At 38.2% G+C, this 20744-nt stretch overlaps 1 protein-coding gene across 1 annotated transcript in view; it reads left to right on the top strand.

Moving 5' to 3' along the window:
- Window positions 1-20744, top strand: part of SLC16A10 (solute carrier family 16 member 10) — a 125814-nt gene that overhangs the window by 54806 nt on the left and 50264 nt on the right. The window contains exon 2 of the mRNA XM_080806926.1: window positions 18820-18964. Coding sequence (XP_080663052.1) covers window positions 18820-18964 — 145 coding nt within the window. The remainder of the gene's footprint in view (window positions 1-18819; window positions 18965-20744) is intronic.

The following is a 20744-nucleotide window of genomic DNA, read 5'->3' as shown; positions in this document are numbered from 1 at the left end:
CGCTAAGCATGATACCCTCTAGTTCCATCCACGTCGTCGCAAATGGCAAGATTTCATGTCTTTTGATGGCTGCATAGTATTCCATTGTGTATATATACCACTTCTTCTTTATCCATTCATCTGTTGATGGACATCTAGGCTCTTTCCACAGTTTGGCTATTGTGGACATTGCTGCTATAAACATTCGGGTGCACGTGCCCCTTCGGAGCACCACGTTTGTATCTTTAGGATATATACCCAGTAGTGCAATTGCTGGGTCGTAGGGTAGCTCTATTTTCAGTTTTTTGAGGAACCTCCACACTGTTTTCCAGAGTGGTTGCACCAGCTTGCATTCCCACCAGCAGTGTAGGAGGGTTCCCCTCTTTCCACATCCTCGCCAGCATCTGTCATTTCTTGACTTGTTAATTTTAGCCATTCTGACTGGTGTGAGGTGGTATCTCATTGTAGTTTTGATTTGTATTTCCCTGATGCCGAGTGATGTGGAGCATTTTTTCATGTGTCTGTTGGCCATCTGGATGTCTTCTTTGCAGAAATGTCTGTTCATGTCCTCTGCCCATTTCTTGACTGGATTATTTCTTCTTTGGGTATTGAGTTTGATAAGCTCTTTATAGATTTTGGATACTAGCCCTTTATCTGATATGTCGTTTGCAAATATCTTCTCCCATTCTGTCAGTTGTCTTTTGGTTTTGTTAACTGTTTCCTTTGCTATGCAAAAGCTTTTGATCTTGATGAAATCCCAATAGTTCATTTTTGCCCTTGCTTCTGTTGCCTTTGGTGATGTTCCTAGGAAGAAGTTGCTGCGGTTGAGGTCAAAGAGGTTGCTGCCTGCATTGTCCTCAAGGATTTTGATAGATTCCTTTCGCACATTGAGGTCCTTCATCCATTTTGAGTCTATTTTCGTGTGTGGTGTAAGGAAATAATCCAATTTCATTTTTCTGCATGTGGCTGTCCAATTTTCCCAGCACCATTTGTTGAAGAGGCTGTCTTTTTTCCATTGGATATTCTTTCCTGCTTTGTCGAAGATTAGTTGACCATAGAGTTGAGGGTCTATTTCTGGGCTCTCTATTCTGTTCCATTGGTCTATATGTCTGTTTTTGTGCCACAGATACCAGCTTTTTGTCTCCCAGTAGAAGGGCAGCTCCTTGAGGGCAGGCATTTGTGTCTGTTTCGTTCACTGCTCCATCTGCTCAGCACCTAAAACAGCAACAGTGTTTGCTCTACAGGCCTTTGATAAATATTGAATGAATGAATGTGTCACATACAAACCTGATTGATAGAACTTAGGTTTCCTTTCATGTCTTGGCCCTTACCTTAATTATGCTCTTTTCAACATTTTATTAGAAATAACTTAAAAAAAAATTTAAGTTACATAGGACTTAGTTCCGTGAATCTTACAGGAGAATAGGTTATACTAAGAAATTTGAGACGTCTTAATGAATCAGGACTATTTCATTGTGGGAGAAGTAAAGAAATATAGAAATTGTTGATGTTATGCTGTAAGTAGTTTTAGCTGTACATGAAGGAACTGTCTTCTGGCTTTTCAGAGGTCATGCTGCCGCAGTAAGGGAGGTACATCTTACCGTGGACAAAGGAGATAGATGCAGCCTTCTTTGAGAAAGGCAGAGTGATCTAACATTATATATCCAGCAGTAACTTCCTTCTCAAGGATTGAATGTTTCTATTCATTCATTCGATACCTTTTTGATTGCCTAATATAATAATATGGAGAATGGAAGGGGGAAAGCATATGTAATGTATGGTGGTGGCGTTTAAGAAATTGAAACTTGGAGAGGTGCCTGGGTGGCTCAGTGGGTTAAGCCTCTGCCTTTGGCTTGGGTCATGATCTCAGGGTCCTGGGATTGAGCTCTGCATCAGGTTCTCTGCTCGATGGGGAGCCTGCTTCCCACCCCCCCTGCCTGCTTCTCTGCCTACTTGTCAATATCTCTCTGTCAAATAGATAAATAAAAAATCTTAAAAATAAAAAAAAAGAAATTGAGACTTGGTGAGACAAAATTGTGTGTGTGTGTGTGTGTAAAGTCAATGCACAGGGTAAAGAACCCTGGGTTGGAGGCAGTGAGTGGCCCCAGCTGTAAGTGCTACAGAAGCAGAGGAGAGAGAGAACACTGAAGGCCAGTTGGGTAAGATTGGTTCTAACCTGTTCATCCACATAAGCATTTCTATGGATCCTTATTATCCTGTTGAAGGGTTACTAACTTGTTCTCTTGCTTTAAAATGTTCCCTAGCTTAGGTGCACAGATGAGAGCTTATAAAGGCAGTATGGTCATTTATAAGAGGTTAAGGAATGGATAGAACAGAGCTTTAGACCAGACAGTTTGGGGTATAAATCTAGAGGCTTCCACTTAAATAGCTGAGAACCCTTAGCCAAATCACTTAATCCCTGAACTTTGACCATTTCAGACACTGTAATACAGGGATATTGTCTATATTCTGGGGTTGCTTCAAAGATTGAATCAAGTGTTTATAAAGTGCCCCATGTTTTGTCTGCCCTGTGGTAGGTGCTCACTAAATGTTAGTTTTCCTTTCTCCCTACGAAGACAAGATGCTTGTCCTCAGTATATTTTGTGTTCCTACTGATGGTTACTAGGTATGATTTTAATTCTTAGTGTAACCACTACCTGTATAGTTCTTATGGTCAAAAAGAGAGATAAAAGTTCACCATGGTGGTGAAGAGATACACAGAAATGGGTGTAGAGAAAACAGATGTTTGATGGGGATCTAATTAGAAAAATATTTTTCTTGATGGCCTAGCATTTAAAATTAATGCCATTAGTAGCCTATAAGAAAATGATGTTCGGGGAAAGAATGGTTGTTTTTTTTTTATTATTTTTTTTGTATTTTGGAGAATATTTTTCAATATCTTCTATAAGAATGTAGTAAAAAAAAATTTCCTCTTAACCAAGTTGCTCACCATAGGCCATTAATCCTGTCATTATGGCCAGGTTTAAACAACTATAGCAATAATAGGATTATGTGTGTATTAATTTATGCTACCTCATTCCACGAAGGATTTGAGGTGGTTTTCAGAAGCATGGAACACTACACAAATAAAATGGTAAGATAGGAATAGAAAATAAGAAATCAGGAACATTGAAAATACATGGTGGGGGTTAAGACCAGGGAAAAATAGTACCCGATAAATACATAAACCATTAAGGGCCTGTATTGTTATAATGCATTAACGCAAACGACTCTAGGCTTCCTGGCAACCAGAATGAAAGGGAGGCATGATGGAGGTGGTTAAAGAGGAGCAAATTTACTATTACTCAAGCAAGTGAAGGGTTTCCTAACCCTTAGCTTCTTGTAGGAAGCACTGAGGACTGAAGGAAAGAATGCTGGCATTACCTTTATGGTGGATGTAATAATGGATTTCATCAGGTAGTTTCTCTAAGTGTCTCTTGATGACAGCTGAGGCTGTGACATCAAGAGACAACTCTGAAAGCAGTGCTGCCAGTGGCCAGTGTGGTCTGACCGAGTTCACAGGTTCCAGGTCTGGCCTCATCTAAGGGTAACGTGGAGATACAGTGCACAATTTCCCCATTTCAAATGCCATTGCTTTCAACAGGGCTTTTGACAAGAGCTGTCTGGGAGTTTAGGACTTGTACTGTGGGTGTTTTATTTTGAATTACACTGGATTCATCTCCTTCTCGAGATCAGACTAGCAGACTGTCAGGTCAGCATCCTCTCATGGAGATTGAGAAGCCTAAGCAGACTCACAGTTAGCTGTATGACTAGCACACTGCCTTATGGATGTGGGCTGCGGGGTTTTATCTTCTACTTTGAATGATGGCAAGGTTAGAAAATGTTCATTATTTTTTCTTTTTAAAGATTTTATTTAAGAGAGAGAGAGAGCAAGAGAACACAAGCAGGGAGGAGACAGAGAAGCATGGGGCTCAGCAGGGAGCTTGATCCCAGGAGCTTGAGATCGTGACCTGAGCCAAAGTCAGATGCTTAACTGATGGATCCACCAAGGCGCCCAAAATGTTTGTTACTCTTAGTGTGAGTTTCAATAAGTCAGAGTGAGGACTTTGCATTAGAGGCTAGAATTGTCAACCTAAGTTAAGAGTAGAAAGAAAAAAACCCACAAACTCAACTATCTGTATACTGCACTTTGAATTTCTGAGAGCTGTAAATTACAGATGAACCCTGGAGACCCAGCAGCTGATCTGAGTATGATGTACTGCGAATTATTTAACCCTGGACCGCATTACTTTTTTTTTTTTTTTTTTTTTGGAGAAGTACATGATACACGTTCTGGAAATCTTTGTAGTCATTAGAGCCATGTTACTTCAGTTAACCACTTCCCAAGTGAAGTGAATGGCTGCAGGTGAGTGTCCGTGGTGAGCCCCTCAGTCCTCCTGAGTCCCAAGTTTCTGAGCCATTGTCTGCAGCCGTGAGCAACCTTGTCCATTTTACCTCAGTGGTCTGCACAAGTGTTACTAATTTTTATGTATGCCTTGACCTGGAAATTTTGGGACGTGAACATTTGGATGTTCATCCAAAGTGAAATGTCGCTTTAAACTTCTTCGTTTACCGAATCTTGATATTACCAAACAGAAAAATACCGTTATTTGGAGAATTGATTTCCTCTTAAAGCATAAGTTCATTTCTCCTTTTATTTGTGTAGCTTTCTGAGGTGAAATAAAGGAAATTCTGAGATTTTTCACTGTGGGAGTGGAAGGTTACAGACAAGCAAAGGAGAAGGCTGGGATGATTTATGTGATAATGGATTAGGGTTGTAGGAATTGATATGAATTTGTTTAGTTTAATGTAGATCTGGATGGTTATGTACAGGAAGTACTTTTAGAAATGTGTATATACAGGGGTTGATGTACATACATGCATCACCTAGCTCTGTGACCTGAGAGAGCCTAGAAGCCTAGAAACAAGTGCACTAAGCACCCAGGTCTTGATTTTGAATACTATTCTCTAAAAGGAACCAGGGCTCCTTACAGAAGTGGCTGCTTCTAGGATATATAAGATGAGCCTGGAGCATCTTACAGTACCTGAAAGCCAGGAAGTGCTCAAAAAACAAAGCAAAATCCACCAAAAAACCCTCCTCCACAATATTTGGGGTATGTCAAAGGGTTACAGTAGCCAACTGAAAGAGTTCCCCATGGCCAACAAAATAAGTAAGGTAGTATTGGATTATAAATCGAAGTATAAAATAAATACCCACTGGCCCATACTGATATAAATGATTGAGCAAATAAGTAAATGTGAGAGAATAGACAAATCTCCTGTGCAGGAGAATTCCAAATAATTTATGGAGATAGATACTTTGTCCTCAAGGAAGTACAGCATAATTCCCTTCTTAAGTGTGGGTTGTGCTTGGTGACTTCCAAGAGTGCAGTATGAGAAAGGGGGAAAGAAGGTAAACTTTACAGTGGAGAGAGCTGACAAATACTACCTCGTCCGGGTGACCAAGGTTAATATCAAAAGTGATAAATCATACTGTGATACTATGTATTCTTTTTTAAAATATTTTATTTATTTATTTGACAGACAGAGATCACAAGTAGGCAGAGAGCAGGCAGAGAGAGAGCAAGGGAAGCAGGCGCCCCGCTGAGCAGAGCCTGATGCGGGGCTCTATCCCAGGGCCCTAGGATCATGACCTGAGCCGAAGGCAGAGGCTTTAACCCACTGAGCCACCCAGGCGCCCCATATGTATTCTCTTTTTTAAAGATTTTATTTATTTATTTGAGAGAGAACGAGAGAGAGAGAGAGCGCCCCCGCGCGTGCGTGGGTACGAGCATGAGGGGGTGTGGTCAGAGGGAGAAGCAGACTCCCTGCTGAGCAGGGAGCCTGATGCAGGACTCAATCCCCGCACTCCAGGATCATGACCTGAGGCGAAAGCAGTTGCTTAACTGTCAGAGCCACCCAGGTGCCCAATACTATGTATTCTTTTTTTTTTTTTTTAAGATTTTATTTATTTATTTGACAGAGAGAGATCACAAGTAGGCAGAGAGGCAGGCAGAGAGAGTGAGAGAGAAGCAGGCTCCCTGCCAAGCAGAGAGCCCGATGCGGGACTCGATCCCAGGACCTTGAGATCATGACCTGAGCCGAAGGCAGCAGCTTAAACCACTGAGCCACCCAGGTGCCCAATACTATGTATTCTTGATACGATGTGATAAACTGGCACTTTACTTCTGTGCTCTTCCTTCCAAAAAAACTCATATGTGTAGTCTAATCATGAGAAAAATACCAGACAATTCCCAGTTGAGGGACAGTCTACAAAATACCTGACCAGTACTCCCTGATACTCTCAGGGTCTTCAAAAACAAAAGTTAGACAAGCTGTCAGTCAGGAGGAGCCTAAGGAGACAGGATGCCTAAATACAGTGTGGTATCCTGGAACAGAAAAATGGCATTAAGTAAAAAGTAATGAAATAGGAATAAAGTATGGACTTTGTATAGACTGAATAATGTATCAATGCATTAATTGTGACAAGTGTACCATACTAATGTAAGATATTAATAATAGGTGAAACTGGATGTGGAGTATATGGGCACTCTGTATGGTTTTCACAATTTTTCTACAAATCTAACACTATTCTAAAAAGCTTACTTTTAAAAGATTAGAGGAGACAAGGGTGACTGGGTGGCTCATTCGGCTGAGCATCTGACTCTTGGTTTCGGCCCAGGTCATGATCTCAGGGCCATGGGATCAAGCCCTGTGTGGGCCTCACTGCTGAGTGCAGAGTCTGCTTCTCCTCCTTCTTTTCCCTCTCTCCCTCCCCCACTCATGCTCCCTTACTCACTCTCTCTATAAATCTTTTAAAAACAAATGAGAAAATAGAGAAGTCTCAAGTTTTTAATCTTACTGTTGAGATAAGACATGGGTATTTTTATTTGAGAATGGGGTTTCCAGGGCTTGTAAATACAAGTTAGCTCCGCAGTATCAGCAAAACCATAAAATACAGCCTCAAACTACCTGTAGTTTTAAGGCAGATCTATGCCACAGCAAGTGTTAGAACTACACTCCTAACTGCCAGCACCTGTGAACTTAAAATGCTTCCCCCCTCAAAGTCTTTCTCATCCGTAAGCACCATGAAATGGCTAGTCAGAAGTGATGGCTCCATCACTTCCGGATAATAGCTCTTCTAATGTTATTTGATATATTTTTAATTCAATGTTTTAAATATTTATTTAAATATATATTTGATGTTTTAAAAGAACTACTAATGATATAATGTGAAGAGAAGCTTTAATTCCAGAGCAGTGGAATATATGGGATTTTGAAGATTTCAGTTTTGCCAGAATAGTCTGTCAATTTACCATAAGCTTTACAAATAAAAGGAGTTTGAAATTGTTTTCCTTATGTTAGTCCTTTTTAAAAAAATTTTTTTAAAATTTATTTTAGTGAGAGAGATGGGAGGGACAGATGGAGAGGGAGAGAGAATCTCAAGCAGACTCGAGACTGAGCCCAGAGACCTACATGGGCCAAGAGACCATGACCTGAGCTGAAACCCGAGTTGACTGCTCAACCCACTGAACCACCCAGGCGCCCCTGTTAGCTCTTTTTAATAAAGTTATTCTACCTCCTCTGGTATTCTAGAGGAATACTTGTGAGGAACATTTTGAGGATCTGAAAACTAACTTTATCTTTCTTTATCCAATATTTCAAACAAACAGAAAAATGTAGAGAATAATACAACAAATGCATATTCTATATAACTACTACTCAGCACTCAGATTCTAATATTTTCTCCTTTTTAAAACGTAAAGTATTAGACTCAATTTTAGTGACCTGTGTACCCGTTCTTCATTTCTAATCTTCATCTATGCCTTCCCAGAGGTAATCACTTTGCTGAACTTGCTTTTATTATTCCTGTCATGTTTTACACTGTTACTACATGTGTGACTCTATATGCCATTGGGTATTAACACCAGCATTTCTTTATTCTAATGCTGATGGGCATTTAGGTTGTTACCTTTTTTTTTTTTTAACTATTACAAACAACGCTTCAGTGAACATTTTTATTCATGTCTTCTTATGCACATGTATAAAATTTCTCTGGAGTACATAACTGGGAGTGGAATTGCTAGAATGTGGAGTATGCATGTCCTTGGCTTGCCTAGATGTTGCCAAATTGCTATTCACAATGGTTATTAGAATTGATGTTAGTATGCATAGGAGTTCCCATTTTCTGATAGCCTCACTAAAACTTGGTATGGTCAGACTTCTTATTTGTTGCCAAATTATTGTCTGTTATTATTCTTTTAATTTGCATTTTTCTGATTACTAATGAGCATCTTTGTAAAAGTCAGTTGGCTATTGGGTTTTCTTTTCTGTATATTTCCTCTGAACTCTTTTGCCCATTTTCCTATTGGATTGTCTTTTTTTCTATTGATTTATAACCTATCTTTATAAATGTAAGATGATAGTAATTTACTACTTACGTGCCCTGCAGTGATCTCCCATCCTGTGGCTTCTCTCTTTTGGTTTGGTTCTAGTGTCCTTTTTTGCATAGGAATTGTAAATTTTATCCGTATTTTTTTTCATGGTTTGTGCCTGCATCTGGAAATACTTTTCTCTCATGAGTTCGAGATATTTTTGGGGCAGCGGGGCGGGGGGCGCCAAGCTAGCTCAGTTGGTTAAATGTCTGCTTTAGGCTCAGTCATGATCCTGGAGCCCCAGGATTGAGCCCCATGTCTGGCTCCCTGCTCAGCAGGGAGTCTGTTTCTCCCTTTCCCTTTGCCCCTCCTCCTGCTCCTTCACTCTCTCTTTCACTCATTTTCTCTGTCTCTCTCACTCACTCTCAAATAAATAAAATCTTAAAAAAATAATTTTCACATTGAGGTTGTAATTTGAAATAAAAAGTTTTCTCAGTGTATTGAATTTTTGTATTTCTGTGGCTATTTTTTCATATGCAGAATTTCTGATTAATACTTTTTTTTAATGCACTTTCCTGTGTTTTGTTTTTGCGTGTTTCATAGTTTTGCTTTTTTTTTAAATGAAAATACTGTTTTATTTTTTGAAAGTTCTAAACATACTCATTTTGGGGTCACACTGGTCTACAGAATTAGTTTCATCTGGAGTGACTGTATTTGCTGATTGGTGATTTGCGGGCATTTTTTGTTAGCATGGGGCTGGCTTCAGTTTTTTGGAATTTAAGTTAACAAAATCATTCTGACTGGGAGGTATATTGTTTTGTTTGATTACCCTCGCCACCTAGTGGGTCTTCTACCAGGCTCCCTAAATTCCCAGTTTACAGCAAGGTCTTTTAAGCTTCTTGTTCCATAGTAACACTAAAAAACCTTGCATGTTTCATAGTAACGCTAAAAAACCTCGCAGAACAGCCAGAGAGCCAATTGAGACCTTGTATCAGGCCTACTCAGGAGTCTTAAGGCTGTAGCCTCCCTTCCCCTAGAGGCTTGTAGGATTCTAAATCTTTAATCTGGATAGAAATCACTTAATTCCCATTCAGCTCACTTGTGCCTCCCGTCTCCTTTATGCAAGGTGTGGGGCCATTCCAGCTCTGGCCTTTGTCAGTGAGCTTGGCTTTCTTCTGTCTCACAGGGAGTGCTTTCAGTCCTCTTAACAATGGCCAATGCTTGCTTCCGGACCTGGACTCCAGAAGGCAGGCCCAACTTAACCCATCCCTTTTTGCAGGTAGTCTGTAGCCCATGACTAGGTCTTTTTTGTATCATTTATATATATATATAATATTTTAATATATAACATGTATTATATATAATATATATACTATTTATATCATTACTTTGTGTTTGGAACAGAGGATGATGCCTGCAACTGTGAATTCACTGTGCCGTCTTGATTGAGGTCTGGATTTTGTCTTAATTTAGCTAGATTGTGAGCTTCTTCAGGAAGGGATAACTTTTTAGCAACTTCAAACATGATGCCTGGTTATGGGTGCATGGTGGGTGTTTTTTAATGAAGTACTCTTGGGCATGTCTTCTTTATTTAAAATTTTTTTTTTTTAAGATTTTATTTATTTGAGAGAGAGAGCATGAGAACACACAGCAGGAGGAACGGCAGAGGGAGAGGAAGAGCAGGGAGCTTGACAAGGGGCTCAGTCCCAGGACCCTGGGATCATGACGTGAGCCGAAGGCAGACGCTTAACCGACTGAGCCACCCAGGCACCGTGAGTGTGTCGTATTAGTGTTTCCAACCTGGATATTTAGTTTGAATCCCACCATAGTTATATAACCTTGGCAAGTTGCCTAGGACCCCTAATCTCACCCCCCCCCCCAATTTTAAAATGAAGGTAATACCTCACAGGATTGCCTGAGGAGCGAATGACAATTCTGAGCAGGTACTTTCCGTGGATTAGGAGACATTCCAGGAATGTTCTCTTTTCCATCTGTCTCAACCCCACCCTCACTGGCGATTAACACTTTTCCTGGCATTTGTTGTTGGATATAGTGTTCTGTAAGTGTCAGGTTAAAATGGTTTATAGTGTCCTCAGACTTTTATATTTTAGTGATTTTTTTGGTCTTCTTATTTCTGCTACTGAGACAGATGTGCTAAATATACAGCTGTGATTGTGGATTTGTCTAGTTCTGTTAGTTTTATGTGTTTGTTTTTTATGACATCTGTTTTTTGCTGTTGTTGAAATCTTCCATATAGGTGCATTTCTTAATCAGCATTATTGAGGTATAATGGATATGTAATAAACTGTATATTTAAAGTATGTAATTGGATGAGTTTTGTCATATGTATATACCAGTGAAACCATTACTACAGTCAAGCTAATGAACATAACCAGCACCCTCAAAGGTTTTTTTTGTGCCCCTTGGTAATCCCTCTTCTAGCTCTTCCATCCTCCAGGTAAACACTGATGTGCTTCCTGTCACTAGAGATTGATTTGTACTTTTTAGAATTCTGTATAAATGGAATCATACTTTATGTACTTTACAATCTTTTTTCATTGAATGTGATTATTTTGGTATTCGTCATGTATTTATCAGGAATTCACTCCATTTTATGTTGCTGGGTTGTATTCCATTATATGAATGTACCTTATAGTTACTTATTTCTCAACACTTAGATTCTTTCTAGTTTTTGACTATTAGAAATCAGCTATAAATGTCTGTATGCAAGTTTTTGTATACTTGTTTTTCTTAGGTAAATACCTAGGAATGGAATGGCTGGGTCATATGGTAGGAGTAGTTTAACTTAAAAAAAAATTCCTAAACTGATTTCCAAAGTGATTGAACAATTTTATATTCCTAGTAGGAGTGTGTGATGGTTTCAGTTGCTCTATGTCCTTCCCAGCACTTGTATGGTAAGTTCTTTTCATTTTTGTCATTCTGCTCCACTTGATTATAGCCAAAAGGCTGAGAAGTGATCATTTTAGCCATTCTAATAGATGTGTGTGGTTTTTTCACTGTTTTTAAAATTTACATTTCCCTTATGGCTAATGATGATGAATGTCTTTTCATAGCATATTTTCCATTTACATATCTTTTTTGTCAAGTGATTTTTCAGATCTTTTACCAATTTTTTAGTTGGGTTGCATGCTTTTTATTGAGTTTTAAGAATTCATTATATAATCTAGATATTAAGTTCTTTATTAGATATATAATTTGCAGATCTTTCTGCCCAGTTTGTGGGTTATCTTTTCATCCTCTTAACAATGTCCGTATCAGATAAAGGGCTAGTATCCAAAAATCTACAAAGAACTTATCAAACTCAACACCCAAAGAATAAATAATCCAATCAAGAAATAGGCAGAAGACATGAACAAACACATGAAAAAATGTTCAACATCACCCAGCATCAGGGAAACACAAATCAAAACAATGAGATACCACCTCACACCAGTCAGAATGGCTAAAACTGACAAGTCAGGAAATGACAGATGTAAGGATGCAGAGAAAGGGGAACCCTCTTTCATTGTTGGTGGGAATGCAAGTTGGTGTAGCCACTCTGGAAAACAGTAGAGAGGTTCCTCAAAAGTTTGAAGATAGAGCTACCCCATAACCCAGAAATTGCACTACGGGGTATTTATCCCAAAGATACAAATGTAGTGATCTGAAGGGGTGTGCACCCCATGTTTATAGCAGCAGTGTCCACAATAGCCAAACTATGGAAAGAGTCCAGAGTTCATTGACAAATGAATGGATAAAGAAGATGTAAAGATGGGACGCCTGGGTGGCTCAGTTGGTTGGACGACTGCCTTTGGCTCAGGTCATGATCCCGGAGTCCCGGGATCGAGTCCCGCATCGGGCTCCCAGCTCCATGGGGAGTCTGCTTCTCTCTCTGACCTTCTCTCTCATGCTCTCTCTCACTGTCTCTCTCTCAAATAAATAAATAAAATCTTTAAAAAAAAAAAAGAAGATGTAAAGATGTATGTATGTATGTATATATGTATGTGTATGTGTGTGTATGCTATTCAGTCATCAAATGCTACTCAGTCATCCAAAAAAAAAAAAAGAAAAAAGAAAAGAAATTTTGCCATTTGCAACGATGTGGATAGAACTAAAGGGTGTTATGCTAAGTGAAATAAGTCCATTAAAGAAAGACAACTATTATATGATCTCATATGTGGAATTTAAGAAACAAGGCAGAGGATCATAGGGGAAGAGAGGAAAAAATGAAACAAGATGAAATCAGGGAGACAAACCATAAGAGACTCTTGAGCATAGGAAACAGAGGGTTGCTGGAGGGGAGGGGTAACTGGGTGGTGGACATTAAGGAGGGAATGTAATATAATGAGCACTGGATATTATATAAGACTGATGAACCACTGACCTCTGCCTCTGAAACCAATAATACATGGTAATTGAATTCAAATAAATAAATTTTTTTAAAAGTGTCTTTTGGGGCACCTGGGTGGCTCAGTGGGTTAAGCCTCTGCCTTTGGCTCAGGTCATGATCTCAGGGTCCTGGGATCATGCTCCGCATTGGGCTTTCTGCTCCGCATGGAGCCTGCTACTCCCTCCCCCTCTGCCTACTTGTGATCTTTCTCTCTCTTTGTCAAATAAATAAATAAAATCTTTTTTTTTTTTTTTAAGTGTCTTTCAAAGAGAAGTTCTTAGTTTTGATGACATTTACTTTATGGACTGTTTTTAATATTGTATTTAGGAAATCTTTGCCTAACCCAAGGCCACAAAGATTTCCTCCAGTGTTTTCTTCTAGAAGTTTCATAGTTTTCAGTTTCACATTTAAGTTTTATCTATTTTGAGATAATTTTTAAGTATGGTGTAAAGGAGGGATCAAATTTTATTGCTTTCTGTATTACTGAAGCTCTGTTATTGAGTGTATAGAAGTTTATCATTGTTATATCTTCCTGATGCATTGACATTTTTATCATTATAAAATATCCCTCTTTGTTTCTAGTATTACTTCTTAGTCTGTTTTGTCTAAAATGAGTAGAGCCACTCCAGCCTTTTTAGGGTTGTTTACATGGAGTAATTTTTCCCCATCTTTTTATTTTCGATTGACTTGTGTATTTGTATTTAAAAGCATCTCTTTATTTTATTTTATTTTTTTTAGATTTTTATTTATTTATTTGACAGAGAGAAGCAGGCAGAGGGAGAGGGAGAGGGAGAAGCAGGCTCCCCACTGAGCAGGGAGCCTGATGAGGGTCTTGATCCCAGGACTTTGGGATCATGCTCTGAGCTGAAGGCAGCTGCTTTAACTGACTGAGCCACTCAGGAGTCTCTAAAAGCATCTCTTTAAACAGTATATAATTGGTTCTTGTTTTTTTAAATCTAGTCAGATCATCTTTGCCATTTGAGTAGAGTCTTTTGTCTACTTCTATTTAATGTAATTACTGATATGGTAGTATACAGGTCTGGCATTTTACTGTTTGTTTTCTATTTGTCTCATCTGTTTTTTGTTCTTCTGTTCCTTCTCTTCTGCCTTCCTTTGCATTAATCAAACAGTTTTAGTAATCTATTTTAATTTTTCTGTTGGCTGTTTAGCTATATATTTTTGCATTATTTTTTTAATGCTTTCTCTGGGGATTATAATATGCATCTTTAAGCTACCCAAATGCATCTTAAGTTAATACAGAATTGCTTCAGATAGAATATGGGAAACTTGCAATAGTATATAATATTTATCTCCATTTTTAGTGCTGTTGTTATCGTATACTATCTCTATATACAGTGTTATAACTTGCTTTAAACAGTCCCATAAGTTTTTGTAAAGAAATTATGCAGAAAAAGCATGTGTATGTGTATTTCAGTCCTTCCTTTGTACCCAGGTTGCCAGCTGGTATCATTTCCCTTCATCCTGAAACACTTCCTTTAATATTTCTTGTAGGAGAAATCTCCTAGTGACAAATTCTTTGTTTTTATTACCTAAAAATGTTCTTATTTTCTTTTGTTTTGTTTTCTTTTTTTTGGTTTTCATTTTTTGAAGGATAGTTTAGCTGGATATAGAATCCATGGTTGATAGTTTTTTGTCTCTCAGCACACTGAATATGACAGTTCCAATGTCTTTTGTCCTCCGTTATTTCTCATGAGTCCCAACTGATAATGGTATCATTGTTTTCCTTGGATATAATAGGTCATTTTTTTCTTTTGCTGCTTTCAAAATTTTGTCTTTATCTTTGGCATTGTGAAGTTTCTGATGTGCCTAGGAGTCATTTGCTTAAGGAGGTTCTTTGAGTGTCTTAGATCTGTAAGTTAATGTTTTTCACAAAATCTGTGATTTTTGTGGGTTCATTATTTCTTCATATATGTTTTTGAGCAGACTCCTCGCTGAGCACAGAGTACAACACAGGGCGCAGTCTTACAACCCTGAGATCATGACCCGAGCCAAAATCAAGAGTTGGAAGCTTAACTGATTGAGCCACCTAAGTGTCCCAAAAGCAAAAAACTTAAAAACCACTCCTTATTGGAAATACAACTACCAAATAAATTTAGGGTGGCAATGAAATGGTCAAGTCTAAGAACTACTCATTCTTGAATTTTTATGTGGCTGCCAGACAGCTCTATGCCCCAAGAGTCATTGGGACTTTGTTAAATAATTTATATTTTATATAATGTTTTATATATATATTTATATATATATTTTTATATATTTATATATATATTTATATATAATGTTTATATATATATTATATATATGTTTATATTTTAATCTCAGTTTTGTATAGTATTGTTCCATTTTACTTAAAGCTATTAGACCAATATTGAAATATTACAGAAAAAAGATATCTTTTTTCTTTTTTTTTTTAAGATTTTATTTATTTATTTGATAGAGAGAGATCACAAGTAGGCAGAGAGGCAGGCAGAGAGAGAGAGGGGGAAGCAGGCTCCCCGCTGAGCAGAGAGCCTGATGCGGGGCCCGATCCCAGAACCCTGGGATCATAACCTGAGCCGAAGGCAGAGGCTTTAACCCACTGAGCCACCAAGGCGCCCCCAGAACAAAGATATCTTGAAAGAGGCCAAGATCAAGTGGAAATGTGGGTTGGGGCTACTGAAAAAGGGCAAAAGAGTATCAGCCTTAAACTAGCCATAGTAGTTCTTCCCTTTGAGTTTTTTTTATTGTAAACATTTTGCCCTTGCAGTCATTTATACCTGTATAATTATAACACCTTTATTTTACTTAATATGCAGGAAGGCCTTCTTTTTTATTTTTTAAAGATTTTATTTATTTACTTGAGAGAGCAAGAGCATGAGAGGGGGGAGGGGCAGAGGGAGAGGACACAGAGCTCAGTCTCACGACCCTGAGATCATAATCTGAGCTGAAGAAAGACACTTAACTGACTGAGCCATCCAGGTGCCCGTACAGGAAAATCTTCTTATATATTAAACCTAACACTTCCTTTGAGTGATGGTGCATTCTCCTTTGGCCATATACCGAGAGCTGAGGATTGATTCTCGGTATGGAGTAGGAAATAAAGGATCTGAATGGGAAAATTGGAAAGCTTCCTAGTATTTTTGAAAAAGATTTCTCATCATAGCCTTTCTTGGATATCTCTCTCTATAATATCACACACACATAAATACAAACACATTCTAAAGACTTTATTATACATTTTTTGACGTCTGTGTCTCTTAAGGCATTTATCACATACTATGTGGTATTCTGATTGGACTTCTGTTTGCATATATGTTACTAGACTGAAAATTATTGGAAGGTAGAGAAATCTCTTAGTTGTTTTTGTATTCTCAACAGCCTAGGATAGTGCCTTAAAGGTAATAGGCACTTTTAATAGGAAGGGAGAGAATGTTGTATTCTATAACTTAAGTAGCACCTCTTCCATTGAAAAAGATTTGTTTTCTCAACAATAATAGGAAACCCTGTACAGGTATTTGGTTGAATTCCATCGAGGGACTGGGCTAGTTTGCTTTATTTATTTATTTATTTATTTATTTATTTATTTTTATGTTATGTTATGTTACATTAGTCACCATACAGTACTTCATTAGTTTTTGATGTAGTGTTCCGTGATTCATTGTTTGCACATTTTTAAAAAAGGTTTTATTTATTTATTTGACAGAGAGGGAGAGATCACAAGTAGGCAGAGAGGCAGGCAGAGAGAAAGGGGGAAGCAGGCTCCCTGCTGAGCAGAGACCCCCCCCCCACCACCCCCCAATGCAGGGCTCAATCCCAGGACCCTGAGATCATGACCTGACCTGAAGGCAGAGGCTTAACCCACTGAGCCACCCAGGTGCTCCTGCACATTTTTTAAATAAAAATTTTACCATGCTCGGTACAGTGACTACGTACTTCAGTGTCTCAGTTGTTAAATGTAATAAGAGGACCTACCTACAATGTTTTGAGGATTAAATGAGATCATCTCTGAGTATGCAAATATAATACCTCAAAATTTTATTGAGTTTTTATTAATAATAATCACAGACTTGGCAGGGGTGAAGGGCGATAGTGGTCTTTTATTTTTATAATGTGTATCATAACCATAAGACCTTGCATTCTCTGGGTTGTCATGTTAAAACTTTATAAAAGCTAGAAGTTTTATGAGTTACCAATGGCAAGTAATTATTCATTCAGGAATTAGTTTCTTCTTGAATTTGATCAGAAGATGGACCTAACCTAATCTGTTGCTGATTATTATCATAACAGAATGTGCTGTTGGGATTTTAGCCAAGGCACTGAAGTACAATAGAGTGAAATTCAAAAGTGACCTATTTCAAGAACAAGTTAGAGGCTCTAAAAGCCATAAGAAGTACACTTACAGGTCAAGGAAGAACATTTTGTGAATATTCTTTCAGAAAATTACGCTGTGACTTCTTCTTAGCATATGGGAGAAGTAGGGGTGCATGCTCTCTCACTTGGTATCTAGTGAGGGGAACTTGAAAGGGACCATTTAGAGATTGAAGAGTGAGGGGATACAGAGGACTGGGGTCTGAATCACTTGAGAAACCCAACAAGGAGAAAACTACAGCTGGGGCACTGCTCCCGTAGGCAAAGCTGTCCAAGAGGTGTCTGTGTTGGAGTTTGTCTACACTCCCACATTTGTCAAGGCAAAACAACATGAATGTTTCCTGTACATCAGAGGCAGGCCTCATGGAAGAGAGGGGCAGTCTGGAGCTGTTTTGATTCCTGCCCAGATACACTGCCTATAAGGACAATGAAGCTCCAACAGTTGGTCTTTTAAGCGACAGCAAGAAAGCCAGGAGGAAATGAATTATCCTTGTCAGTGGAGTTACAGCCAGAAGGTCTCTGAGGTGAGACTCTGGAGAACCCACAGAAGTACATCTGAGAAAAAAGAGTCAGCTTCAAACGTGATCAGACAGGTCTTTGGGCAGGACCACTTACAATGGAATCTGCCTTCCTTGTCCCAGCTTCTCTCTTTCCCATACCTACTTTAGAGAGTATGGCAGCTAGGGAAGGGGAGAAGAGGTCAGGAAAAGAGACAAAGCTGGGGTTGGGAAAAAAAATAGGTGTTAGGCCCTCTTTCAAGATCAGCAGACAGACTCAGGGGGCGTGAATTGCCTAAGGATATATTGTAGTTATACGGTCAAGGGATTTGGACCTAAATCTGTTTGTTGTTTAGCCACATTTACTTAGGTTCCATTCATTTTTTTAATACTTTTTAAGAAGAATTTATAGAGTTAATATCTTATGAGATCACTCATTTTTTGGCAGAAAGTTGCCCTAATTTGTATTCAGTATTAATTTCTCTCTCTCTCTCTCTCTTTTTTTTTTTTTTTGGTTCCCTTTTGTTTTAGTTTTTACAGAGTCAGGACAGGAAATTATGACTTCTGATTCTTAAGGGTTTTTTTTGTGATGATAACATACTTTCAGAAAAGAAGGAAAAAAGAATGTATGTGTGGTTTCATAAATAAAGTGACACCCAGGAACTATTATGCAGGTCAACAAATAGACTACCTGGGTATGTCTTGATTCCCTTAGCACAAGAACTAAGCCCAGACTCTAGGCAGATGTTCAATTCTTAACTAGTGGGTCCCAATGATTATAATTCTGTTTCTTCCCCCTAAGCGTTAGCCAGTATCCTGACTTCCAGTGGTCACCATTTCTTCAGTTCGACCACATAGGCATGCATTCCTAAATATATCTAATTTTTTTTTAAAAAGTAGAAGTTGCTTAAAACCATATATAACAGGTTAGATATTAATAGTGTTTGCGTCCTAGAGGAATGATTTGATTAAGAAAACAAACTTTTCAAGAATTCAGTTAAACACAAATAATGGCTGTGCTAGTTATAATTAGTACTGGCAAGTCCTTTGAGCTGTGATTCAGATTTGCTTCTAATTTATTCCAACTCCCTCCCATTCCAAAAAGTAATACCTTTTTTGCACTAATATTGTTCTAAATATGCATTATATCCTATGGGATAAGTACAAATACCATTTGCCATATTATAATGTCCCTTTTGTCCCTCTTTTACAGCATGGGTAAGTTCTCTGTCCATGGGGATGATTTTCTTTTGCTGCCCAATAGCCAGTGTCTTCACAGACATGTTTGGTTGTCGGAAGACAGCTGTTGTGGGTGCCGCTGTTGGATTCATTGGACTCATGTCCAGTTCTTTTGTAAGGTAAGGACTTGGTTCTTCATGCTGCTTTTCAAGAGCTGTTAGTTACCACAGAGTTGTTCCTTCAGAAACTTTGCTGTTTACAAGGAAAAATCCTCCTTTTCATTGCATAAGCTTTAAGCAGTATGGCTTAAATAAACAGTGTTATCCAGAGTAGCAAGTCAGAGCTTCATAATTTGAAAGCTTTTGCTTGCAGCGCTCTCATATTTTTCATTCAATTGTGTTTTTAATCCACTGATCAGAAGCTATGAAGCTTTCAGAGGAGCGAGGGGAGATGTGATATAAATTCCAGGGGTCGAACCCACTTTCCTGTAGTTCAAGTTCTGCCTTCTTAGGAAAGCCTTCTCTAGCCCCTCCAGGTCACATCTATTTCCTTCTCGGAATCCTTTTTACACACACAATTGTTACTTACCGACTTACACTGCACTTCAGTTGTCAGACTTCAGCAGTTGGAATGAGCTGTTACTGAGGTGAAAATTTAGAAGTGAGAGAGACTCAGGAGCAGTGAAAATGCCATCGTTTATGCTGATGTGCTGTACTCTGTAGGGGAGATATGAAGCTAGAATCACCCAGCATTTAGTATTTAAAATAGTGTGCAAGAAAGTGTTTCCGATTTATATCCATGGCTCTCTGGGTTTCCACCTGACAGCTTTACAGTATTGTGGAATAATTGTTCGGATATAGATGTTCGTGATTATGCTGTTGTCAGTACTATTTTTAGTATATGTCTTGAAAAAGGCAGAGAAATGTATAATCTAGGTTTTTCCCTTAAAATTGTTAAATAAAAATAAGTTAGCCTTTAAGAAATAAGTAGCAGTTATCTGGAAAACTGCTGCTATATGGAAAAACTAAGGAAGAATGAATGAAGTATTATTTATATTTTGTTCTATGTTATTATTTATTTCACTAAGCAGAATATAAGCAGGGCATTTGTACATTTTATATATATATATATTTTACCAAGTACCTGGAACATATGGCTGCTAAATATATGTTATGGAATAGAGTAGAGATTCAGGAAAGGGTGATCAGAGCAAGGTAAAATTAATTTGGGAAAGCCCAGGGGTGACTCTTGGGCCTCTTTTGGAGACTGTGCTAGCTGTGGGTGACTAGAGGGGGAAGGGCATCCTGGAGAGAGGATTGCCAACATGCCTTGATTTTATCAGATTCTATAGTTCCTTATGATTACCTTAGCATATTGCTAGACTAGTAGTATTGTTCAAAATTTAATTATTAACCAACTTTATCTGTGTTGGTTTCTAATAAATAATTTGCCTTTACTACTGATATATAGCCTTTTGAATAGACTTTTCAAAAGAAAAAACTTTTAGTTTTCTTTTGCTCCTTACCTTAATTGTTTCAAAGAATGTAATAATACAATCCTTTACATTCATAAGAGATGTGTAATTAAGTTATTTTTGGTTAAACTATAAAATTCTTAATCCTTTATTATTCTTTTGAAGTCTATATGGCCTTAAAACTTACAAGGTGGGATCATTAAAAACACACTTCACTTAGTCTTTCTGCAATCAGAATATAATTTTTTGTTATCTTGCACAACACTGAGAACAGTGCAGTACAGGGCGAAGGTTGGTCTACAGCCCTTAGGCCAACAAAAATGAAGTACAACTGCTTCTCTGTGCAAATGTTTCTGACATAACTTTGGGGAGAAAATGTCAAATGCAGCTTTTCCTTTGAATAGATTGCTTAGTAAGTTCCTGGGAAATCTCAATAAAATAATGAATTTCCACTGTAAAATGATATTGTTCAAAACTCTTTTTGA

This window comes from Martes martes, assembly GCF_963455335.1.
Source record: "Martes martes genome assembly, chromosome: 6".
Classification (NCBI taxonomy): Eukaryota; Metazoa; Chordata; class Mammalia; order Carnivora; family Mustelidae; genus Martes; species Martes martes.
Note: the sequence above shows the minus strand (reverse complement) of the source record. Positions and strands in the feature narration are given on the sequence as shown.